The sequence below is a fragment of the Penaeus monodon genome, chromosome 6 (assembly GCF_015228065.2).
Source record: "Penaeus monodon isolate SGIC_2016 chromosome 6, NSTDA_Pmon_1, whole genome shotgun sequence".
Classification (NCBI taxonomy): Eukaryota; Metazoa; Arthropoda; class Malacostraca; order Decapoda; family Penaeidae; genus Penaeus; species Penaeus monodon.
In genome coordinates, this window is record NC_051391.1 from 21,734,951 (window position 1) to 21,762,450 (window position 27,500).

Genomic DNA, 27,500 nt, shown 5'->3' on the forward strand with positions numbered 1-27,500 from the left:
CACTCATAGACATATAAGATAAAATGTATCCGTTTTGCAGCTGATTAATTATTGGGTTAAGATCAGCGCCTTTACGTAGGAGCGTGGGACAAGAGCTTGGGCATGGAATATCGGGAATCAGAACAAAGCTAGTCTAAGGGTCGTGTTTTCCTCGAGTACAGCAAGGGAAAGTGAATCTTATAGCGTCACTCCGAAGAGTCGCTTGAGCGGGCTACTCCAAGGGAAGAGCGAAGTTCGCGCGGTGTGAACGCGTGTCTCCCCCCCCCCCCTCCTTTCGTACCCAACCTCCGCCATCTCCCCTCCCGCCATTTTGCCACACCTGCCCTCGCGGACAGGCGGGTTGACGATCCCAACCAGACTGTTTACATCTCATGCGCTTGGGCTCGTGAGCTGTGCATTTGTCTCGATTCAACGAAATGGATGACATCAGTTTAGTCTAGGGGCACATTGACCGGGAGAGAAGCTGTTGAATTTCACGAGTTACGAATATGCTGAAGCAGTCCAAATAATGTATTGTTTGGTGACATTTAACCGTCATTATTATGCTCATTTTACAACGCATCATCATCGGATGACGTCACACCCCATCTCGACTCGTAGCACGTGCCACCTTGTGTCCTAGCGCCACAATGTTTTGTCATGATGACCCATTACTTACACCTTCTTTTTCACCTTGAGCGTTACTGCCAGGGTGTTGAGATGGCTTCAGATTTTTGCGTTTTCATTGATTTTATGCGGATCGAAATAAGTGTAAGTAGCTGTTTATGATGATGCACAAGATTATTATTTTCATATTATTACTGTTATTGTTGCTGATATTTTTATTATTGCCGTTATTGTAAAATGTTATCAATAATAATAATATCTCATCATCATCAATCATCAATCATCATCATCGTTATTGTTAATTGTCATCGTCTTGTTATTGCTACTGTTTTTATTGTTGTCACCAATATTATCATCATTATTATTATTGTGAACTCTTCCAGTAAAGTAATTTAAATGCATATCCCACACATAAGGGAGGTACTTTTAGAAAATCTAGGTTATTACTTTTTTAAGACAAACAAGAAGTTAATTAGTATGCGTTTCCACTACGCTGTATACCTCTTGGTAAGTTTCTTAGCGCATGAGGAAGTGCGCCGACTTCCTCTATGGGACGCACGAAAGGCTTCTTACAAAGGTTTTACCTGTCGGACCAAGAAACAAATTCAGTGTTTCGTAGCAACAGTTTCGCCGTTGTCTCGTCGGCAACTCCCTGCACGTGCCATACTTTGTATTTGCTGTTTTGCCAGGCAGAAGGAACGGAGAGGGCGGAGGTTCATACACGTGACTTAGGAAGGAGGGAGGGAGGGGCGTGCTGACTGCGGCAATCACCTTTCCCCTCCAAACTAGACATACACACTGCTCGACACTGATTTCATTAACATCATCTATTTTCCTTTTGTAGCATGTCATTTGGTTCAATCACTTATCTCTCGGGTTTCTTAACGCGCGCGCGCGCACACACACACACACACACACACACACACACACACACACACACACACACACACACACACACACACACACACACACACACACACACACACACACACACACACATCAAATATACACGCACTCACTCATATACCCACGTGTGTGTGTGTAGTGTGTGTGTGTGTGTGTGTGTGTGTGTGTGTGTGTGTATGTATGTATGTATGTATGTATATGTTTGTTTGTATGACTGTGTGAAAGTCCCAGTGTGGAGTTGGTGATCCGAGTCACGTGAGCCACGCGCTAGCACCAAGGTTAGCCAGACAGTCACGTGCTACCAGACTACTAGTTCCTGCTTAGGGTGAAGGTGCTGTCATCCCCAAGCACTGCGGTAGCTTTTCTCTTTTCGTTTCGATAATTTTATCATCTTCATTCATCGAAGTGCAGATTAACTTTTAAAGAATATCTTAACCCTCAATAGCAAAGCGTCTTCATTCTATTTGCTGCGTTTTCTTGTAGAATTGATTCCCATCTGCCGTTTGATGTCCTTGGACTCCTAATTCATACGATGTCGAAGGAAGTGTCCTGGTTTGGGTATTCATTACACACCATAATCCACTGCCGCCGAAATCGCCAAGGATTTGCGGGAGTCGTACACGATTCTTCTCCGAATTATTCAGTCCCGTTGAGAGTCCCATTTGATTTAATTATTTTTACATAGACGTAAAATCTCGAAATCCTTATAATAAATACCTTAAGCACAGTATGCGCTTCGAAAGTTATTCCAGCAATTCCTCTATGCTTGGATGCCTGGCTAAGACACGGACACCCTTTTATTTTACATTGAGGCGCATCTGGAGGGTTACAGCTGGTTCGCTTTTCTTTTTTCTTTCCATGAAGCGTGATACCCTGTGCGCAGAGTGAATTTCGGCTTATTTTGGTAGTGGATGCTGATTACTTCTAATTAAGCACAGTATGTTTCATCGACTAATTTATTTATTCACTAATAATACAGCCTCGCTTCACGATAGCCGTGTGTATGGCTGAAATTCACTGAGGCGTCATGTCGCCTTCATGGCGTGAAAGTTGTCAATTATAAGCAGACTTACAATACCGATAGTTTTAGGGAAGGTGGGATTGATAGACCGTGATGAATGGCTGTGGCTTCTAGTGGGGTTGTACAAGGCAAATGTGTCTTGAAGAGATAGGAATATAGTGATGGAAGCAGCGCTCCGAACAGAGCTGGAGCGGCCGGTACTTGGATGTGGGTCACAGCACCGCTCAATGGACAGGGCCATATTTGTGCGTACGCCAGCTAGACCGTCTACCTGCCGCTTGGCTATCAATACGCTCTACGTCATAGTGCTTTCGTCACAGAGTCCGTTCCCTTTGATTGGTGCTAGTGTGTGACGTCAGAACGCATGAACGTCATCTCCCACCGCCCGTGAGTGGTGAGCGACTAAACCTTGAAGGGAGCTGCATTCTCATTGGTGGACCAAGGGTTTCTCCTCACAACTGCGAAAGTGACTGGCGGACCCGGCACGCGTCAGGTCCGCTGACGTCATCCTTCTGACGTCACGACCAGCTGATTGCTCTGAAGTGTTTGAGGCACCGTGAAGGGGGTAGATTTCTGAAAAATGCTTGTTGTAGAATATTGGATGAAAACAATATGTATTTTACTTTGCGATAAGGTTGATTCGTCCTTCTGCCATACGGGTGTATCTCTAGAAGACGTGTCTTAAAGTATTAATAGAAATAATGGTTGAATCAAAAGCCCCCTCTCCTCTCATCCAGCACAGGGAGTGGGGAAGGGAGGCATCACAGGAAGTCGGGCTGGGCTTCCCCCATGGTCGCTTTTCGCCTTCAGTTTGCTGCGCGTTGTGAGAGAGAGGGTATCCCTCCGCGCTTTATATTAGGTTTTTATGGTTATTTATTTTCTTTGAGTACTGACAACTTGTTCAGTGCACCGTCAGCAATACCGTAGGTAATAGAATCAGCATTTACCATAAAATGTGCCATTTCGTTGTGATATGAAGTGAAACATATGATATGGGTTCCTGCTGCGACACCCACACTAACAGTGTCTCGCCAATGATGCAAGTTAGTGAGCGGATGCATTTTATATATTATACGTTTGAATTCATGGTTACAAGAAGCTTTCTGTTGACAGTACATTGAATTGTGATGGAGAAAGTTGAACGTCGTTACCGGAGTCCTTCAAAAATATCGATCAAATGGTATTTGATTGAGTTCTGTAGATATTATGGCGATGAGGTGCGTTTCGAAAGCTTGAAACGGAAAAAAGTGGTTGGCATACAGTGGGAGAGTATTGTCGGCTGAAATGCAGTGAGTGATTTTATCAACATTTGTGATATATGCAGTTATAAACCATAATGATTTTAGTAACTGTGGATAACAGTATTGAATGTTATATGCGTGTGCTTCGTGAAGTAATCATGAAGAGAATGCGTTGGGATAATCTGGAAGCTAAAACAGCACAAAGAACTGCGTCGTCGAATTCTTATCGAGTGATAGCCGTGGAATTTTCTTTCACCAGAAGTGATATGATTATAGTGTGTGAATTGTTTATTCATTGTGGGCGTGGAGTTTGTGTATGCAGAATGTTCAGTGTTTGGTTCTGAAAATGTGATTTGAATCAAAGATTTTCATTTCCTAATACAAGGCAACATATTATGATGAAGAATGTGCATTTGTGTAAAATTAACAATAAAGAAAGTGCACTTATCTGTGTGGGTGTAATATCACTGATAATGAGCCGTGTGTAATCTACAGCTGCAGTGACTCAACACCTTTTATTATTCATACATTGTAAAACATTATACATATTGTTAAAGAAGATATCTGTGTGCATTTTAATGACTACCTCAATTGTGTGTTCTATTTGTTTTCTTTTTATTTTCAGGCTCAGCCACAAAACACACAATGTTTTCCTTCCACAAACCCAAGGTGTATAGGTCAACCACAGGCTGCTGTATCTGCAAAGCCAAATCCAGCAGGTATGTGTGTCTTCAGTTTATAGTTACAGTTTGGTTTTAGTCATGTAGTATTAATTTGATGGGTTTTATGTGTTTAATTTAGAAAAGGTAAGGTTTGCCAGACATTGTATTAACTCTATGGGCTTGAAATGCCCCATTAGACACGAGAAACAACCATGGCCGAAGTTTTATAGATGTTATAACTTTCTTTTTACTTGAAAGAGATTTAGGTTTATGTCAGTTATTACATTGTGTACGCATAATTGTCTGACAAAGTATGTGGCTGTTTTTGTGTGTGTGTGTGTGTGTGTGTGTGTGTTTATCCTTTGAGTAGTTGGTAATAGTGGCAACCAGGTAATTTCAGTCTTACCCAACTCATGTTGGACGCTGTATAATCATACCAAGCAAAGTCTAAATGTATCCATGCCACACAGTGAAGACTACCCTAAGTAGTGTGCTCTAAACTGTTGTTTGCTTGGTTGGCTATGACAGCAGTCATTGAAGAGATAATCCCTCATTTTTGAAAACTAGGGTATGCCACTGTCAAAAGGATGACTATATTTTCTACACTTCACATTTTCAACATTTCACACATAAATTGGAGTACATGGTGTAGGGAAACCTAATATGAATAGGTTAAAGAAGGGGAGATAGCGTTTGTCTATATATATTGTACTGAATATGGAGAATAACAGAGCAGCCATTTTATCAATTTCAGAATTGTTCAGGTTTTGTTGTGTAATGTTTTAAGCCAGATGTGTTCATGCCACAGCTACTCAAAATTTTTGGCGTTTGCTTTCAGTGTACCTTGTTAACTTTAACTCATTCTTTTCAGCTAATAGTTATTGACAAAGTTTTCCAAATATATCATATACAAAATACAGCAGTTCAGCTCCCAAGTTATAACCCAGAATAATATTCAAAATGTATGTTGATAACCACTATAGCAACCAGGGTAACCTAGTCTGCGGCATTATCCTTCATCAGGAAAGGGGCATCTGTTCCTAATCTCAGATGTTATTGCACTACAGCTGCTGGGTGAGTTGTTTATTACTGAGGTGTAACCATAGAGAACAAGTGGTTATTGCAATAGTACTTCATTGCGAGAGAATATTGCCATAGGCAGCATTTTGTTGCAAAATTGTTGTGTAGGTTAGCATTCTTAGAAAAGCTTTGTACACCAAATATATGCTGAAAGTTATTTTGTTTGTATTTAACAGTTAAACAGTTAACCTAAATGCATTATGATAGGGTATTCCTCTGGGTTCTGTTTTGCAGCTGAATTAATACACTTTAACTTGTGTGCTTGTTAAAGCTTACTGAATTACTCTTTGTATGCTAGATAGCATCTGTACTTTCCATGATACAACAAGGCTACTTGCCCGAGTTGCAAGTATTCATGCCATTTGTGGTTGAGCCTGCTCTGTGTTGTATTCACTATATACTTGTTTACTCATTTGGGCCAAATTGTCATTGGTCAATAAAGTCTCATTTCAGCCTCTTTTAGTTAAAGATTACAGCCAACACTGTAAACAGCGGAGAAAGCAGAAGTTTCTTGTGCTTTCATTGTTTTCACTAAAGAGGCTGACTGTGTGTGATGTCCAGAGCATGGCTTGGTAAGGCATGGCAAGCTGTCATCATAGTATTAAATAAAAGTTAAAAAGAGTGAGTTAAAGTTGATGCACCATATTAGAGCAGACAGGAAAGGTACAAATACAGTTGGTGGCATTAATGTTCTGGGTCTTTGATGAAGGAACCCTCTATGATTAACCAGTCATTTTGACTGGCATATGAAGGACAATATCTGAAATTGGCACAAAAGATGTAGCTTCCATCATATTTTTGCTCATATTTTAGGGTGAATATACTGCTCTAATGTCAACTGTTCCTTTGACATTTTATTTTATTTACTAAATTATTTCAAGAATGCCACACCAAGATGCAGCAAAATATGGCTGATAGAAATGTTCATTTTCAACTTGAATGTGTGTGTGTGTGTGTGTGAGAGAGAGAGAGAGTCTGAGTCTGAGGATATGCATGTCCAAAGTACCTGACAATGTGTTTATTGAAAGTTCAGATTAACAAAACTTTTTGTAAATCCATTGTTGGGTGATTGGTCCTAGAAAATCTTTGAATGCATACACCCTCTGTATACATATATATACAAATTTAAAGGAAAAGAATGAGTTGGAAATAAAGCACAATATGGCTGGAGCAAATGCAACAGAAATGTCAAGGTATGCACACATATGGCACAAAAGCTCCTGTCAGTACCTAAGGATGACAGTCTTGTGTCCTGAGAAAATTAAGCATTCAGTGGGGAGGCAAGCAAACTGCTGTAATGGACAAATGACAGGCTTGTTATGATTGAGTGGCTGTTTTGAGTTCATGTAGTGCCAGATTGATTTCATTGTTTTTTGTTGTGCATTCATGTTCCACCCGTCTTTATGGCCAGCATAGTACAGTGCATAACTTTCCCCTACTGTTTAGTGTACCTTCACAAATGTAGTTTAAATGTTCACACACTGCTACCATCAGGTCAAAAACTCACCATCTTTTTTAAGACCTTTGGTTGTATGGAGCACAATGTTTTAAGTTCTGATGTTAGAACTTCAAAACTCATTTTTATTTTCTCTTTTTCTGTTTTCATTCTTCTCACTTTTTTTCTTTTTCTCTCTCTCTCTCATGGTGTTTGTTTATCTCTTTCTCTTCCTCTTTCATTCTCTCCCTTTCTCTACCTCTTTTTTTCTTTATGCCTCCCTCCCTTCCTCTCACACCAGAGTTCTCCTAAGGGAACTGGCTTCATTTATTGGGTTAATCCCACACAACACCGGGCCAGATAAGTATGAAAATGCAGTCAACCAGCAGTTTTCTAGCTTAAGACACAACCCAGTCTTGCAGGGCCTTGGCTTTCAATGCAACAGTTGCTTAGCTAGGACTGCATCATGGAACAAAATTGTGTAATTTGTGTTGTTACACTACTATGGCAACACCACTGTGGTCAACATTGTAGTCTGAAGAGTGTCATCCCCTACTTTGGATGTAGTATTACTATGCATATTCTTACAGAGAGCTAAATAGCCTTTTACTCTTTAGTCTCTCTCTCTCTCTCTCTCTCTCTCTCTCTCTCTCTCTCTCTCTCTCTCTCTCTCTCTTCTCTCTCTCTTCTCTCTCTCTCTCTCTCTCTCTCTCTCTCTCTCTCTCTCTCTCTCTCTCTCTCTCTCTCTCTCTCTCTCTCTCATCCTCTCTCTCTCTCTCTCTCTCCTTCCTCTCCTCTCTCTCTTCTCTCTCTCTCCTCTCTCTTCTCTCTCTTCTCTCTCTCTCTCTCCTTCTCTCTCTCCTCTCTTTCTCTTCTCCTCTCTTCCTCTTTCTCTTTCTCTTTCTCTTCTCTCTCTCTCTCTCTCTCTCTCTCTCTCTCTCTCTCTCTCTCTCTCTCTCTCTCTCTCTCTCTCTCTCTCTCTCAATCCTTATGTTTTGAGTCCATATTGGTCTGAAGGTTAATCATTATAATTTTTTCCTGTGGAAAGAAACTGAATAGTTAAAAACACCTAATCAAAACGTGGATTCTAATGTTTGACCTTTAGCCTCTGAATGAAGTGCACATAAATCATTCACATACTATGCATGAAATATACCTTGACTCCTCTTGTCAACTACTCGCATCTTCATTTGGCGCTCAGCCAGTGTGACTCCCTTGAAGTATGATACACAAAGGGGAAAATACTGTAACTGTGGGTATGTTGAGCATATAAGCATAATTTTTGCGAGATTTGTGCCTGCAAACCCCCCCAAGGTAAAAAAGTTCCATGCGAGCTTTATGTGTCTTCCACTTGGTTGGTTCCAAAGCCAGTGCCCTGGCAGGAACCAAGATGAGAATTATTGCTGACATTACCTCACCCATAGAACACCTGTTGCCTTGATACTTCAAACACTCCAGCTCCAGCCCCCCCTAGGGCTTGGTCAGCTGCGCACCATACTCAAGCTAAATGGCATATCGAGGGTGAGACCTGTGTATGTGGTCGAGCAATATGGCATGCATATAAGCGTAATATGTGTAAGCCATTAACTCAAAATGTGCTCCACATGTCTTCCATTTTGGCTCCACATTGGTTTCAAAATCAGCGCTCCAGCAGGAACCAAGATGACAATTATGTGTGATTGTATTTTTTTTTTCATTTATTTGTGTGTACTCTTTCAACAATAGAGTCAGGCTGTACATACTACTATCATTGGCCATCCTGTCCAGTGTAGGAAGCATGAATAGCCTTTTACAGTGGGGAGTAGCATCCCTGTATATAACTGCATACAATTTCTAATTTCATAAAAAAAGATTTCCAAAAATGAGGGAAAATCTTTTTTATCCCTCAATAAAAGCACATTCCTTCTTGTACACAGAATGTAACCTACTTTATTGAAATCAACTCCAATGTACATAATCTGGCCTATCAGCTAAAAAGAATATTATTCATCTAAATATGCAAAACATTGGAATTGTGTTTTTTAATACAAGTATTACAGAATAAAAGCATATCGAAAAGGCCCTGGTGGCAAGCCCAGTTAGCCTTTCATATACCCCGGAGAGAAGGCCAATTGAACCCCAGTGTTTTGGATGCAATGCATTAAAACCATTCAGATGGTTATAGAACCAGTTTGATCTGTTTATATGAGATATATGTTGGTTCCATCTCTTGTGTGCATAAATGAGCAGTCAAGAAATAGCAAATCTCGTTTTATTACACTTTGCCTTATGGCACTCATTTTTACATTTTTTCAGTATGTTTTAATACAGAAACCATTTGTTATCTTCAAGAAAGAATCTGTATTTGAAAGGAAAAAGATTGCTATTTATTATGATATTGATATTTCCTTGAAAATAGCAGGAATAATATCTGAGCATAAAAATAGCATCCTCCTTGGAGCCTACGCTCTTCCAATCATGTCTCGCATACATTACATTCCACACCTGTTTATCAAGAAAAATAATGCAAAGGCCCCTTCCTAAACACCAGATGAGTCTAATCACCTTCCAAGAGCTTTGGAGGGTTACCATTTTAGCCAAAATGCTCACAATGGCAAGTTCATGTCATCCACGCTCACAGCCAAATTTTCCCCATGAGGGCATGTTCATGTTACCTGCCCATCAACACATGATGGTCACTTAATTCAGATTGTAGGGATTAATATCTCATAATGTTTTTTTCCCTCCACCAGTCTAATGGTCTAACCAAAAGGTCTATTTTGATAAAGTGAGTTAGTATGGGTAATTCTCAATTTTATATTCCTACATGACCAGTATAATCACACCTTGTCACTGAAAGATCATCAAAATTCAGAACAGAGTAGTTTGACTATTATGAATAATTAGAAGTAACCAACTATAACCCAACCAAAAGTTTTTTACAATGTGCACATCTTTGAAAGATCAAGTATCCAAATCAGTGATGCGTCTGTCAGCTGTCATGTGAAAATGATAATGATCAAAAGCGTCATACAGTAAATATGATTACCAATCTAATTTCAAATAAATGTCAACCTTAATATGTGTCAAAGAAATTTATATATGTGACAAGCTTGTGTGTGTGTGTGTGTGTCTGTGTCTGTGTAGCTGAAAGGAGTGATTGATAGTGATAATATTTAGAAATATTTTATATCAGTCTTAGTTTTGACATTTTTGATTGTTAAAAATGATAAGTGTTTGCTTCTGCTCTGGTCTCATATATCTATTGCTTGCAAAATGAAAGTTCTTAAGGAAATATCTGCTGAGATATATTGTTTTGAACATTTAGGCTACTTTATGAGAATCTGTACAAAAAATATATCAGTTCAACTCCCCATAATTGTATTTTTTGAGATCAAGCAAATGCTTCTTTTGACCATCCACCCAGCAGATATCCACCTAGATATCTGCTGGTTTAGAAGTCTAAAAAAAAAAAATGAACATTAACTTGGCTCGTATATTTAAAGTATATAGGATTGGCGTTTTACCATCACTTTCTGGCCTTAACCCTTACGTACGTGCCATGCCAACTGTGAGTTTACTTTATTAATTGTTTTTACACATAGATGGCTACACTTGTACTAAGTCACCAATGAGCCAATTATGAGTACAGCCTGTCTTGCCTGTTCACCCTTTTCCTTGATTTTCGAAAATATTTTACGTTATCTTATTTTGCTGTTACTGAGGTCTATAACATTATAGTAATTATAATATCTATAGTAAAAATAACATCATCGATATTTGTAGCATTAGTAAAAAGAAAAAAAAAAAGGTCCCTGCCAATTTAAGGAAAAGTTAAATCAGATAAGGTCACAAGGTCTACTAATTGACTCCTTTGTGGCTAAGCACCAGCAGAGTCATCTATGTGCAGACTCATTCCCAAACAAACAAACGAGAGAGAGAGAGAGAGAAGAAAAAAAAAAAACAAGAGAGAGAGAGAGAGACAAAGCAGCACTGGTTAAGAATAGACAGTAAGTTCTGGTATGGCATGAGGTACATGCTTTATCCACTGTGGTTTCCGTTTGTTTACACATGTACTTGGTCAACTAGTTGTCATTTACAAGTCCTACCTACCCCATGTGTTACCCTTTTCCTTGATTTTCAAAAATATTATTTTCATAACTTTATAGCAATCGTAATATCAATAATAGTAAAACAGTATTGATTTTAACCCCCTATGATCCGGATTACGTGACCATCATATCATGAAGAATTTTGGCTTGAGGGGGGGTGATGTGAACATGCCTTCATGGGAAATTTGGCATGGAGATGTGAAATTGCCATCGTAAGCATTTCGGCTAAAAGCGTGAGTACACAAAGCTCTTGGAGGGTAATTTGGCATTTTGGAAGGGGAATTTGCATTATTTCCATTGATAAACGAGTGTGAACTGTAATGTCTGTGAGCTAAGACTGGTAGAGCACCTGCTCCAGGGAGGATGCTATTTCCATGCTCAAGATCCTATGACTGGTGGTGCAGGTTGTATTACAGAATCTTTAATATTATGAAAAAAAAAAATTAAACATTACAAATAAAATGTTCCTTATTATTATTGTTATTATTATTATAATTATTGTTGCTGCTGCTGTTGTTACTGTTGTTATTATTATTGTTATTGTTATTATTATTACACTGACTTATGGACTACCTACAGAGATGATATGGAGTCTGTGCAAGGAAAACAGTCTTTTACCATATGGATAAAGCAAATCAAATGACAAAGAATGTCATTTGCCAAAAATGCTTTCACTCTTGCTGAAAAAGAGAAAATAACATAGCAAAGGGGAGGCATAGTCTTGTCACTATATACAAGTGTTTGCATATGCCCGTCATACAAGCTGCAAATCCAATAGTCCGCTCACACAAGCCTGGAGCCTGTATTTTGGGTCACTTGATGGCATGAAGCTTCCAGATCCAGTGGTTAATATCATTAGAATAAAAACCTCTTAAAATTTAAGGAAAGGGGAATTGGGAGAGGTCATATTCATTGTTATCTTTATCAGCTAGCATCTTGCTAAAGCCAATGCTTAGTTTTTCTTGTTTTTTATTTATCTATTTTTTTTTTTTATACCTATGAAGGTAAATGTACTGAGAGAAAAATAATACATTGGTCCTCCCCACTCCCATTTCTTTTACCATTATTTGTTATTCAATAAGCAAAATTGGCAAGAATTGCAGACAACAAATTCTCTGTATGTCAGCTTGTGTTCATTCTGCTTTCCCAGTTGTGGCATTTCTTTGCAAAAGTGAGAAATATCCCCCACCCCGTTATATGAATAAATTATATCCAGCTACACTAAGTGAAAATCATTATTCAAGCAAGAACAGGTAGATTGAGATTTTGTAGTTTTTTATGGGAATTGGGAAAGGATGAGGAGTTTTAAGGATAATTAAAAGAGAGAGATAACAAATAAGTTTAGACTTTAGCCCCTTCCTTTCGTCATAGAAATGAAAAGTTCCATCTCAGATACAACTACCAGGAAATTACACTAATGGAAGGTCAGAGTCATGCCCTTCCTAAGAAATTTGGGTATGTGCTTTCATGTTGGGGGTGGGGGGGTCAGGTTGTCAAAAGATAAGCAAGAAAGGATGTATGAAATGTTTAGCTCGAAAAGAGTTGTCTTATGCTGCACATTTTTACTTAAACACAGACAGGTTTTCTCTGCCTCTCGCCATCTCTCTGTACCATCTGAAAGGACATAAACAGTTCTTGTTATAATCAAGATCATTAAATTATATTTCCTATTTGTGAGGACCATCAATATTATTGTTATCTTACCTCAAGGCTTTTGTTAAGAGAATCAGGTTCAGAGAGGATCTTAAAGCTTTAGTTTATATTTTTTATTTAATTATTATTATTAATGATTACTATTAATTATTACTATTATTATTATTATTATTATTATTATTATTATTATTATTAAATTGTTTATTGATTATTTTTGGTAGTGGAGTAATGAAAATGATGGTTATTTATATTAATGATAAGTGGACACTTTTGCCGGGTGCTATGTTATTTTCTCTTTTTCTGCATAAGTGTTTTTAGCTTTTATGCCATTTTCATTATTATTATTATTATTATTATTATTATTATTATTATTATTCCTTTTTGAATAATTTTTCTTCATTACACCATGCAAAGCTCATGGCAGCCAGGAAGAGGATTGTGAGCATGGAAATATCACATTCCCTGGAACCAGAGCTCTTCCAGTCATGGCTCACAGACAGTACATTCCACACTTGTTTAACAATGGAAATAATGCAGTAGCCCCTTCCTAATCTCCAAATGAGTCTGATCACCCTCCAAGAACTTTGTGCACTTGTGGTTAATCATTCCCTTCACCCCGACCTTTAGCCAAAATGCTCACATCAGTACGTTTGTGTCACCAGTTTGACAGCTAAATTTTCCCATGATGGCATGTTCGCAGCACCCGCCCCTCAAGCCAAATTTTTTCATGACCTGTTAGTCACATCAACCAGATTGTAGGGATTAATAGATTGAATGTATGACTAGGGATGTCAGATACCGGGCAAAAGTGTGTGTGTGTGTGTGTGTGTGTGTGTGTGTGTGTGTGTGTGTGTGTGTGTGTGTGTGTGTGTGTGTGTTATATAGGCGTATATATATATACACGTATATGTATATATATATAAATATATATATATATATATATATTATATGTATATGTGTGTATATATATATATATTGTATATATTATATATATATATGTATGTATTATATATATATATATTTATATATTAATTTATATATAAAATTTTTATATATGTATATATAATATATATATATGTAATATATAGTATATAAAATATATATTATATTATGTGTGGTTTTTGTTGTATATTATATTTTAAATATATTATATATGTATATATTATATATGTTATATGTTATATATATGTATTGTGTTTTATTTTTGTATATTTTATATATTATATATATATTATATATATTTGTTATATGTATGTATATTTTATATTATTGTTGTATATATATTATATATGTGTATATATATAATATGATATATGTTTTAAAAAATATGAATATATATATGTATGTATGTATGTATATATGTATATATATGTAATATATATATATATATTACATATACATATATAACATATAAATATATATATACTATATATATATCATATTATATATATAATATATGTATGTATATATATATGGTATGTATATAAATGTAGTATATTATAATGTATGTATATATATATATTATATGTATATATACATGTATATATATGTATATATGTATATATACATGTATATATATGTATATTAATGTATAATTATATATATTATGTATATATTATATATTATAATATATGATTTATATATATTATATGTTAATATAATATAATATATATTATTATTATATTTTATATATAATATTTAGTATTAATATATATATATATATATATATATGTTATATAGTATTATATTTAGTATGTATATATATGTATATATTATATGTATATATTATGATATGATATATATATGTATGTATATATATTATGTATAATATATAGTATATGTATAATATATATATGTATATAATATATAATGTATATATATATTATATGATATATAATATGTTATATATATGTATATATATGTATATATATAGTATATATATGTATATATGTATATATATATATATGTATTATATTATATATTATGTATATTATATGTATTAATATATATGTATATATATTTATATATGTATATATATGTAATATATGTATATTATATATAGTATATATATATTATATATATATAGTATATATATATATATATATATATATAAAGAGGGGCTGGTAATAATAAATAATTTTTCCATTAAAGAATTATTTCCACAAATTTATACTTGTTTCTTTTGCAGTTCGCGGTTTACAGACTCTAAGAAGTATGAAGATGACTTTGTAGAATGTTTTAACTTGAAAGAGAGAAGGTCAGGGGAGATTTGCAATGCATGTGTTCTCCTAGTCAAACGCTGGAAGAAGCTGCCAAAGGGAACAGACCGCAATTGGCATCATGTAAGTTTCCCTTGCTGTAGTAGGGTTTTATTTTATTATTATTTAATTTCTCTTCTGTCTTCTCTTCTCTTCTCTTCCCTTCCCTTCTCTTCTCTTCTCTTCTCTTTTTTTTTTTCATTTTTTCCCTTTCTTTCTTCTTCTTCTCTTTTTCTTTTTCTTTTTTCTTTTCTTTATGTTGTTGAAGTATATGTCTTTGTTATCATCCTTAGTTGAACCAACAAATGAATGTGATTACCATATCCTCAGATTTGACAGATTTTCATAGGATTGGTTTGTATAAGGCAGTCCTGTATGTACTCTTAATCATGCTAAATTTCATATTACAGGTTGTTGATGCTAGAGCTGGACCAGGTACAAAGTCCCTCACAAAATTCAAGAGCAAGAAGCTGAAGAAAAACCCTTTAAATCCAGATAAACCAGTAAAAGAGAAGATAAAGAAAAAACACAGGTAAAACCACTAGATTTTCCATTTGTTAAAATACTACCGAGTTTCTAGTAACTTCCACAGATTTTCAGTGCTGATTGAGGTGAAATTAAGAAATATCAAACATTTCCTGGCATATAAGTTACAACCCATTTTTAGAAGAATTAATTGTAATTCTAAATACAATGAAAAAAATAAAATGCTATTAAACAAGAGAAGAACTAAACCAACTATTATGAGGTAAATTTTTTTCTTGTCTTAGTGTGGTGAGACTATGGGATCTAGATTCTCAGTGTTATAGATATTGAAATTGTGTGCAGAGGCTAAATATTTCAAGCTCAGTGAGGCTTATGGGATATGAGAATGGCTCTTCTTGGTTCCCCAGGTTGTCTCCCCCCCCCCCCCCATTTTTTTTTTTTTGTGTTTTATAGTATAAAACTAAGGAGCTTTATGGGTCTGATGCTTTAGAAATTTCATACTTGAGGAATGGTTTTCCACTAGTTAAGCATTAGGGCTTGGTTTTTGGGATAAAATGTCCCTGATACACAAGGGAAATACTTTTGAGAAATTAGATATATTAGCTTTTGATATATATATACCTTGATTATAAGATCCTAGACTATGAATGGTAAATATTTTGTCTTTCAACAGGTACGTTCGGAAAGTAGGACGAGAAGGTTCTCCTGGAGCATTGAGTGATGACGTCACAGTTGGAGATGAGAGATTAAGTGAAGGATCGGGTCCCTCAGTGCCAGGCTCTCTGGCACCCTCCCCATACCCATCACCTTACCCTTCAGAAGATGATGCCGATTCCCAGGACAGGACATTACTGACAGGAGCTGCCAAAAGGAAGAAGCAGAACCCTTCTCAGTTTCAGCTCAGCAGTTTTGTAGATTTGTCATACTGGAAACAGTAAGTACTGAATACCATGTTATGTTAAATTTACTCAAGATTATATAAACTGGTCAAATTTTTAAATTTAGAATTTTTTCTCTTCCAGTTTCAGGAGCAGATACTTATATTTATTTTATTTACAATCCTTGTGATTTTACCAACTCTTTATTATTGGCAGTATATTGATTATATTATTTGCCATTTCAGAGAAAAGGTATGCTGTGGCCTCATATTTCGAGGAGATTGTGGAGAGGTCCTCATAGATCCTCGCTTTTTCCAACCCTGTTCATGTCGGATAAAGTCTCTGGAGTCCTCCCCTGCGCCAACACCAGCCTCCACACCTCTTGCTTCTTCAGGAGCATCTGATGGTGGCAGCCACTATGATGATGAGATATTAGAAATGATGTCTGAAGCCAATATGAATGAAGATGATGATTATCAAGACTCTGACTCGTTGGACGAGCGATTAGATGAGCCATATTACTCATCAGCAACAAATTCTCCCTCAGCCCCGCTTTTGCCTCATTTATCAGCAGGACTAGCAAGTTAACTATAGTGTTAATTAGTGTGCAAAAATTATGACTAACTACCTATTTAATTGTCGGTAGATTCGTACCTTTTTTATTATTTAGATATGACAAAATTTCCATGATCAATATTAGTGTGTTCTGAATTTTTATTTATTATTCATGGGTCCAAGACTTGTATTTTTCAGGGTTGATAGATAAATTTTGAAGAAAAAAAAAAAAAAATAGTTTTTTATTATTTGGCACAGAGCTAGGCTGCAGCCCCTCCTAACTCTTTATAAAGTCTTGTTATGACAATCTGTATCATGGCAATACTCGTCTTACTGCACCACATACTCTGTCCACTATTGCAAGCAGCCAACCAGTTCTGCTCTATGAAAACTGAATTTCAGAAAATGCATGAATACAAAACCATATTTTACAAATGCTATTTTTTATGCCATAAGCCTTTTTACAAGATTAGGATATACATGTGAACTTGGATGAAAGTATTCAGTTTTTATATTGTAGAACACCAGTACAACATATGTAATATTTGTGTGCAGGTTTTTCAGCTCAGTTGTAGGAATAAAACCTCAAACAACTTTCATGGAAGCTTTAAAAATTGCTGGAAACATATGGTACATGAGTTGCAGGAGGTATTATATTCCGGTGCTGTGCATGGTGCTGCTGCTGCCACTGATGACAGTTAGGTGCAGTGGGACGGTTCTAGGATCTCCATATCAGGGAGTGGGCGCAGCTGCCTCTTGTCCTCAGGTCACAAGGCTCATGTGCTCAGTCCACCAGTCACTGGCTCCGGTCTCTCATCTCAACATAGCCTCCTCCCTCCATTATACAGGGTCTGCCACCATCGTTCCTTTGTCCTTTATTCTTTACCAACATCCAGCTCTTCCAAAAGGGACCAGCAAGTGCACAGCTAACTTGTATACTACATGACTTTGATGTTCAAAGTGGGAAGACAGTATGGAAGTAGAAATGCGCTTCCCAGACACATTAGTGATACTTGTAAAAGCTGTCTTTGCACAAATAATTACATTATTTCTGTGCTGAAATGTGTAAAGGCCGACATTCGTGTCAAAGACACGAAATATGATATTTTGTAATTTTACATCATTTTGATAAAAGTGACCTGCAGCATTGTTTAATGCAGCTAAATTGTATGACTAGAGCAAGACAATAAGAGCCTGCTTCAGGCCTCCTTTTTATCAACTGTCAGCCAATTGCACTCATTGCTATGTGTTCCCTCTTTTCCTCTTGTTTTGGAGGCGAGGCAAGTACAAAATCCTTTTTCTTGTTCAACTGCTCCCATCTTTGTTTTGTTACTGAAATATGAATACAGTTATCTTCAGAATTTCTACTAAGTAGAGATTCAATTTTTAATATATAAAGCATAAAGTAAGTATTTTTAGCTAATTGAATATTAAATATTTTTAAACAATTTTTCATATATGCATAATGTGCTCAACCTGTTTTTTTACAAGTTTTTATTCTGAAATGGAGCCAGATGATGGTGAAACCGACTTGCCTGCCATATTGCAAATTCAAATGAATTATTCCCAAACCTGAATCTAGTCTTCAAACATTTTTAATGTTAAGGACTTGATAAAAAATATAAAAAATTTAAAAAAAAAATCGAACAGATGGCCCTCAGTATTACAAGGTACAATTTTTTTCCTCTGCTTTTTTCTTTCTTTTCTTTCTTTTTTTTCTACTCTTTATTGCCACACTATGCGCTTGTTAGCACACATGAGCGGTGCTGTCCTGATGCTCGCTGCAATATGAATCTCTAGCATCATGGATAGTTACTAGAAGGAGAACAGAGTTTTGTTGATGCGTATGTACGGACGTCCGCATGAATGGAACAGGCACACTGGAATGTGATGTCTGGCACCGAGTTGGTCCCAGCACCTGTTTTACTGATGAGGATCGTCCAAGGAATCAATGCAAAGCTATGGAAACCCTAGGTGTAATACTGGAATATGCTTGTGGATCTCTGTTAGTGAAATGCTCATTGTTATGGCTGTTTTAGATAGTTGGTCTTTTTTATAATTTTTTATGGATACAAATTTCTTGCCCCCAGAAATAAGAGCACATACCAAAACCTAAATTCAGGGAGCCATACATTAATATATGGTTGATGTCAAGTATTTTATAATCTAATTGATGTGTTAATTGAGTGAGAAAGGATGATATCTTGTTTTCCTTGTTGCTATACATCTTTGTGAAAGTAGGTTCTCGTATGTGACAAGCCACAAGCATTTCTAAGAATGAATTCCAGTAATTACACGGACAAAGATTTTCAGCCCTAGGAGCCAAAACTCTCCCAAAGACTGTGATTTTTTTCAATATTAAAGAATATTTAAGACAAGTGAGATTAGAGGCATGTTTTGTATAAAAAATGCAATCGGGGAAAAAAAATTATACATGCATTGCATTCCAAAGATTGTTAAGTGTATAATAATATTAATATCCCTTCATAAATATTTCCAATAGGTATGGACCTGATACCTCATGGTGTCAATGACCATTGCATTTCTGATTTATTATAATTATTATTTATTATCTAATTTAATTCAGGTATACTACTTAAGTGGGTTAATTGCAACGTGACAGGCTGAAGTCACACAGCATATGCCTGTGGCATGTGTGCAGGCATATGCTTCCACCCCCTTGATGCTAACCACACAGTTATTTTATCTTGCAACACTTGTTATGGTGCCCTTGTTAGTTTCTGCAGCTGTTAGAGAGTTAATCACTTCCCCTTTCTTTTGTTTCTATTTATGTATTGCATTATACAGCGTGGTGCAGCAGACCTGCCCCAGTCAAGATTTGGCAGGTGAATGGGCTGTGCTGTTACAAATGTGTGGTTAGACTAGGGGGTGGGACCAGATCTGGGATGGAGTATAGTATCCCTGAAGTCTGTCTGCCTTGTCATGATCATGGTATAAGCACAAATGAAACTGCAACTGTATAAAGTGCTATAATTCATGCAACAGTGCTCTTTGTTACCAATACTCTTTCTTGGGATATTTATCTAATGAGATGTGAATAAATACATTTTGATATTGTGATATATGATGTATGATATCGTTTTACAGTACATATATATATATATAAAAGTGCTGCTTTAGGTTGTATTTAAATTATTTATTTTTTAAAGGCCTGTTGATGAACTAGAGCACTTTCTTTAAGTAAACAGCTGCAGCATGTTTCCTACTGCATCTCACAAGTACCTGGGAGGAGTCAGGGCGATCAACATTTTAAGCGTTGATCACAAGCAAAATGAATGTCTGATGTTGAGGATGTGATGAATGTGTTAGCTCATTCAAGTGTCACTATTGGACCTGATGTGATAACCATACCTTGGAGCTGTGAACAATTTTTTGCTTTTATAGTCGCCCGGTTCCTCGTGGGTTTGTACGGATGGTCAAAGGACAGTCGAAGAAAAGGTTCTCCTTTGTTATGAAATTGTTTTGTATAATGACAGATGATCCACAAATAAGCTTAATAATTTGAGCTTAAGAAGTGTGTCCATTTCTCTGTTCACTTATTTAATGTTTCTGTAGTTGTGAATGTAGTTATCCTTTACAAGTTCAGTACAATAAAGTATTGTCAACTATTTTGTGTTAATTTTATGTTTTACATTAGTATATTGCCATTATTTAGAAATAACTCAAATTTCACAGTGGACACTTAGAAACCTCCAGAGAAGCCTCCTTTCCTCAACCAATTTAAAAAATAACGCTTTGGTTCCTGTATGATATTTGGTTTTGCTATTAATCGATCACAGAAACAACCTCACACACAACAAACAAAATCAGTAATTGGTGAGGAGACACGTCTGTAAATGTTTTCCTACAAATGGATTTAACGTCAAGAATATGCAGAATGCCTGAGAAAAGTACTGCAACAAATCCAGTTAAATTTTTATTGATAATTTGACTCGTTAAAAGACATCTGAAGTAGAAAAGAAAGTATAATTTTCCCATTTTCACACTGCCATAACTTCAATGATGAGATAAACACCACTCATCAAATGGATGCCATTTTTGTGCAGCATTATTAAATTGTTAACAAAATCTGACATTTAATCGTTATTTCTACTTAACTGGTTGCATTTTTGGCTAGCAAAATACATGTTTTATCTCTTTAAATGTTTACAATACACAAGCGAACATGTGCAGTGGCACCATTATCACGAAAGTCGGTCAAAACAAAAGAGCTGTTACGGCGAGATTGTCGGAATCTTGCATTTTAGAAAGCGTTGTTGGAAGGTGGACATGAATTTATATGTTCTGTGTTGCATGGAACACTAAAACAAAGAATTATGGCTTATGGCTGCCCAGCCTGCCATATTGGGTAGTTCCACGCCGGCTTAAAGCAACTATAGAAGCAAATGTTTCACTATTCAGATGTGATCCTGAGCTTCCCCCCCCCCCCCTCTCTCTCTCTCTCTCTCTCTCTCTCTCTCTCTCTCTCTCTCTCTCTCTCTCTCTCTCTCTCTCTCTCTCTCTCTCTCTCTCTCTCTCTTGTGTGTGTGTATGAAAAAAAAATAATTCTTGCTTCGAAAGCAGAATAACTTTAAGGGCTATGAAACATCAGATGTTGATAAATATGAGATTAGTATTAAGAATTAATGTATATAAAACGTTTCACGCTGTGGGTGATTTCCCAACTTGCTGGTCATACGGGGCGAACCGTGAGGCAATAACAAGCCGCGTAAAAATAACAAGCACGTGAAAAATATAAGGATATAATATTCAATGTCTATTTAAAAATCATATTAATGGAACTTATCGATTATTATCATTTGTATAGTTGAGGACTATTTTCTTGGCAGACGCTCTTGCCGATTTCCAAACGATACGGATCGTCCGCATCTACTTACGACCTTGGTAGTAGATTATGCGGACTCGGAAGATGAGGGAAGTGGAAAAGTTGAGATGATCTCCGACCTCAGCCCTCGGCTCAGCTGATTCTGCATGGTCTTTTCTTGTCATTCCCTTTTCCGTTTTTTCTTCATCCCCACGTCAGTCCACATATCCTAATCGTTAACTAGTTTTTTCGCCACATAATGCCATATGCCAGACTGAATGAATCTTCGTAGATAAGAAAATGTAAGTTGGGGTGGTTACTTCGCTCCCAGGCTTCCTTCACGTGCAGCCAGTACGGTCCTTGAACCACTGTGAAAACGAAGAAAATATATACTATATGTACATGCACACACACACACACACACACACACACACACACACACACACACACACACACACACACACACACTCACACACACACACACACACACTCACACACACACACACACACACACACACACACACACACACACACACACACACACACACACACACACACACACACACACACACACCATGCCACATCACACCACTCCGTATGTGTGCAAAGTTAACATCCTCCTCTGGAAAACGCACGTTAACTTACCGTCCCCATCAATAAAGTAATCAACGAATTGCTCTAGAGTGCCAGTGTAATTGTTGTATTTGAAGAGGCAACTCACGTGGTGCAGTGACACGATTTTTGGATGAGAGACCTAAGATAAGAGTAAATTCCAATGCAAGTGGCTTTAAATGTACATTTGCCTTACAATAGTTACTTCAGCTACTTCACTGTAATTACTTTAGTGTGCTCAAGCAAGTCCGGATGAAGGACAGAGAACGGATAATGGGTCTTGAGGATCCTGGGCTCCGGCAGCACTCCGGCCATCTGGATGTAGATGCCGTGCGTGGCCTCTCCGTCCGGACGCTTCCTCCTGAAGTCATCCAGCATCGGTTTCAGTGGGTGGCTCGGCGTTACGGATCGAAAGGCCTTCGGGTTGATGTACATATCTGTGCTGTTCAAGAGAGCAAATGACTTTGTCTAAAATGTCCGTATTTTTTTAAACACTTAAAAAACAATGATTTAATGAGCGATTAAGAAGGCTATTTATTTTTATATTTACTTCGCAAACAGTTCTGGGATGTACCTTACAGATTAAAGTCCAAAAAGAGGTACTCAAACTAAACAGCTGAGGTGCTCGCTGTTCGTAAATGGCATCATAAATTAGAAAGAATAGGAGCGATGTGACTGTCGAGAGAAGTGGTAGCATCAGTTAGTAGAAAGAGCACAGGGATGATTTCGTTAATGTATAACAGACTCAGGGAATGTGGTGTGTACTGTATCCTGTAGTTTAATTACGTTTTTTCTTGGATTTACAAATATGTCTTTAAGGGTTGAAGGGTTTTAAGTACAAAGTGCACGAAACCTAATTTGAATTTTCTTTTTTTTCAATTGTAATAGCCGTTAATGTGGCAATTGTACTTTGTATTCGACATAAATGTAAACAAAAAACTCAAGTCCCCGTTCAGAGAGCAGCAGTAGCTGGAGAAGGTGAGCTCAGCCACCTGATTTCTTGTCCAATTAATCGTGGTCCCCTTTGGATGGGTGAACGTATTAAGTGCATGAAAAATGTCCACTTACTCAATGATCGGGACTCGGTCAAGGATAGGTGTGTTGGCGAGTGGGTGGTCGAGGTTCGGGTAGTTCCTCGTAGTCCACAGGATCTCTTGAAGCCACGTGGTGCCCGTCTTCAGGAAGCCTGTCACCACCACGTCCTCCTCCATCCACTGTAGACACGACCATGCTGCGTTTACTCTCCCATGGCATCTAGTGCCATAAGAATGACATGCATGATATCTTTACTGGGTTGCTTGTGTATCTTGCATGTACTCCTGATAGCCGTGCCATATGTACTGGCAGGAAATTCCGGAATGCACCTTTGCATAAACTAAATGTGTGTAAAAGAAACCTTAGCTGGAATTCGATTCAATAGCAAATTTTACATTGTATGCATGAATCTAAAAAAACAAAGGAATTACTTCTTTGTTATAAATCTGAATATAGACAAACATATAAATAAACTATACCCCTCATACATATTTTACATACACACACACACACACACACACACACACACACACACACACACACACACACACACACACACACACACACACACACACACACACACACACACACACACACACACACACACACACACACACACACACACACACACACACCATGTGCACCAACCTGGGCGCAGGCGCAGCAGCCCGTCCGCCCAGTGGGTGAAGTGCCTCCCCAGTCTCTCCAGCTCTGGCTTTGGGACCTTCACTAACTCCTCTCCGCTCTCAGTCGCCATGCTGGTTATATCCGCAAACTCTTGAATGTTCTTCGTTTTGGCAGTGTGCTCTAAATAATAATATGTAAGAACAAGGAAAGAAATATATCGAAGGAAAGAACCTGTGTGTGTGGGGGGGGGGGGGCAGCAATGTTTTTCTGTATGCCCCTGTCTAACATAAAGGATACACAGATCAAGTACTCACAGGTGCATACCTTTTTTTTAAATCTTAACAGGGCACACAAACATGAAAAGTGTTATGTATCTTTGTTAATCGCATTCTCTCTCTTTCATAAACAATCAGGTAAAGAATGCAGGACTACACAAGCACGTCAGGAATCATAGGCGGTCCGGATGATAGTGCATGCATTCGCACTCACATGAACCGATGGGTATATCATGTACGACTTCTGTCCACTGAAGGATGTTTTATTGGAAATATGCATTTCCCTTTGATTATAACACCCGAGGAATTTATTACCTGTGCCCTACTTATATACTGAAACTGAAACCGTGAAATTAATAGCTCAAATCTGCGTTCGTATGAGATAGGCCTGCTGATCTCTCATGAAGTTCCTGATGACATCTCGCAGCACTCCAAAGTATCTACCGAGACATCTCTGTTAGGAAACCCTGTGTCATAGAATGGCATACTTGGTCCTGTCTTAGTATGGCATCTGTCCACTGGCTGAACCTTCCAGATCCTCTAACATCTTTGGAACCTGACCACTGCCGACATACAAATACCCAAGAAATGCAATTCCAAAACATCCTACGTGATTGTCTATAAGAAAAAGTTATCGTTGTTTTCTTGTAAACAATCAGAATTTCAAACAAGATGGAAAAAGAATGAGAAAATGTGTGTTTCATTTTAGTAAAGAACAGATTAATTGTAATATGACCGTATACGCAGCATACATTGGTATTCTCGTCCTAGTATCGCATTGAATTTTAGGCTCTAATCAATGAGTTTGATAAATGAATACTAATAGAGATTTGATTGGAGAGCGAAAAAAGTTCTTCATTGGCCATTTGTCTCATGCTGATCAAAAGGGATTGAACTCGAGTACAACAATGTTTTTACACAAAAGTTATTTACACATCTTTATTCACTGTTTTAGCAACACATTCATTAGACTTCCTCTGTAAATGTCAATGATATTCCTACATACCTAAATTCTGGTATCGACCGAGTAAATATCGAAATGTTTATAGTGTTACAATATAAATACTGGCACTGTTCAAAGGCCAGATATCAACGATCCTATATTAGACGACAGATGATAATGGCAGTCAACATGCTTGCTCTTCTTTGACGTGCTGAACAACAAAGTAAACAGTCAGTGTGCATAATTAGTCAGGAGAAAGGTCAGGATAAAGAGGGCCGAGGCGGACGGACCTTAGCGCGTGAGCTTATCTTATCGCGATGAGTTGGCCTTTTCCGGTTACCATGGAGACCACTTCCCTTTCCAAAACATGAATATGGTAATCATTACCACTGTCATCATGGTCATTATCGCCATTACCCTTATCATGATGATCATGGTCATCACCATAACCACCACAACAAAAAACACCATCATTATCATCCGCCCAATGATCGACGTCGCTATCATCGTGTCATGGTCATCGTCATTGCCATCGTCATCATCATCGGCAGCATAGCTATTGTTATGCTATCATTATTTTTATCATTATCAACATCATTATTCCAAATGTTAAAGCCTCAATTTACAGATAAGAATGTCGGGTCACAGACGATAAGGGCGTGACATGCCCAGAGTATGGCTTCTTCTCCACCCTAAGCCACATGCGCAGTTGTTACGACATAGGGCGGTCACGTGATCAGAGATCATTTCACCTTCATATAGGCGTCAGCAGGTATACGATTAGTTTGATGTCCTAACACGTTACATAAGACTAGGTTTCTGTGTAATTATTAAGAATAAACATTCAACAGCCTTTGGGAACAAACTCAATTTTCTTTATCATACTTTCCTTCTGAGGAAGGAATCGCAACGCACAATCGCAAAGATGATCGGGAAACCTTCCAGTCGTACTCACAAAGAAACCCATGTCTTTTACTGTAAGTTATCGAGGCCTGCTTCTCCTACTCGATGAAGCGGCAATTGCATCCCACTCCACACGACTCAAGCCCGAACTCACTCCCAACAAGAATCGCGGCTGTGACTCCTGAGGAACCGATCCTCGATATTCCAGTGATATTCTCTTTGGTGAAGTTTGTCTTAGCAGTGTTGCCAGCGAGGCAACACTGCTTTTATGTCACACATCTGATAGAAAACATTGGGTCACCCTTCGTGCCCTGTTTATTTATTTATTGAATTTTCTGAACCGTTAAAGGATATGCAAGAATCTTTCATCTTCAGCTGCAACACAACACTAAACTTACCTAATGTACACACCCATTACAGTACAGTAAGCACAATACAGTATAGTACCCTAGCATGCGGAGGTCATGCTAGGGTACTGTATACATAACACTGGGTTACAAAAAGATATTTTTTTGTAAGTTGCCTTAGTTTTTTTTCAACTGATTTAGAGCAAATCTGCATCGCTGAATCCAAAAATGCCATCCATTTTTCCCGATCGGGTCAAGTTTTCAACTGAAGTGAATATAGGAAAAATCGTTTTTTTTACGAAGTGGAATACATTAGAGCGGCATTTTGTTTTATTGTGTTACTTATACATCCGATATATTATATTTTTTTTTTTCTCACCCAATTATGATTATCGACATGTTGCAAACATTGATCGGTATCTGTATTGACATCAACATTGCATTACATTGGTAACTATTACAATATATACTGATCAATGCTGAACATCGATCAGAATTGATCAGAATTGATCAGTAGACAGGACACTAATAAAGACAGATGCATGAAAACTAGATGTTTGGTCGTCATTGATCATTCAGTGCTGACACTTCCGTTTCTTTGAGCTCCTCGAATGTGCAGCGGCAGGGATGTCTCTCTTCAAAGTCCAACAGTAATCGGCCATCATGACTGCATCCCACCGTCACTGATACCTGGTCTCCATCTCCTTCATGTCTTGATGAAATCTCTCCCCCTGCTCGTCGCTCATTGATCCCAGATTCTCAGGAAACCGATCCATGTGTGAGAATAGGTAGTGCATTTTGATGCTCATGTTGCATCCCAGGTTTTTGAAGGCAGTCAGCATTTTGGTGACGAGTTTTGCGTAGTTGCTGGATTGTTGTTGCCAAGGAAGTTCATTACGACCAGAACAAATGCCTTCCACGCTTCCAGTTCGACTTTATTCATTGAGTTTTCAAACTCTGGATCTCTGATGAGCTGACGTAGTTGAGGTCCGTCAAAGATGCCAGCTTTCAATTTCTCCATGGTCATTCCTGGAAAAGCATGGCACAGGTGAGTGAAGCAG

The 27,500-nt window shown here is 37.4% G+C and overlaps 2 protein-coding genes across 10 annotated transcripts in view; one reads left to right on the forward strand and one right to left on the reverse strand.

Moving 5' to 3' along the window:
* LOC119574343 (SIN3-HDAC complex-associated factor-like) overlaps positions 1-20,503 on the forward strand; it is a 65,669-nt gene extending 45,166 nt beyond the window's left edge. For 5 of the 9 annotated variants that reach the window (XM_037921544.1, XM_037921545.1, XM_037921547.1 and 2 more), the window contains 5 exons: positions 4,400-4,493; positions 14,884-15,037; positions 15,364-15,485; positions 16,113-16,373; positions 16,563-20,503. In XM_037921544.1, coding sequence (XP_037777472.1) covers positions 4,420-4,493; positions 14,884-15,037; positions 15,364-15,485; positions 16,113-16,373; positions 16,563-16,905 — 954 coding nt within the window. In that variant the 5' untranslated portion in view covers positions 4,400-4,419 and the 3' untranslated portion in view covers positions 16,906-20,503. Of the gene's footprint in view, positions 1-3,307; positions 3,461-4,399; positions 4,494-14,883; positions 15,038-15,363; positions 15,486-16,112; positions 16,374-16,562 lie in introns of those variants that run through there. The other 4 variants (XM_037921539.1, XM_037921541.1, XM_037921542.1 and 1 more) reach the window with 4 other exon arrangements.
* Positions 20,504-21,937: 1,434 nt separating this feature from the next.
* LOC119573917 (sulfotransferase 1C4-like) lies at positions 21,938-24,101 on the reverse strand. Its single transcript, XM_037921020.1, has 6 exons — positions 23,993-24,101; positions 23,600-23,684; positions 23,378-23,563; positions 22,529-22,751; positions 22,343-22,451; positions 21,938-22,065 (listed from the first exon to the last, which is right to left on the reverse strand). Exons 1-6 carry the CDS (start codon positions 24,099-24,101, stop codon positions 21,938-21,940), a joined length of 840 nt encoding a protein of 279 aa, XP_037776948.1.
* Positions 24,102-27,500: the final 3,399 nt, after the last annotated feature.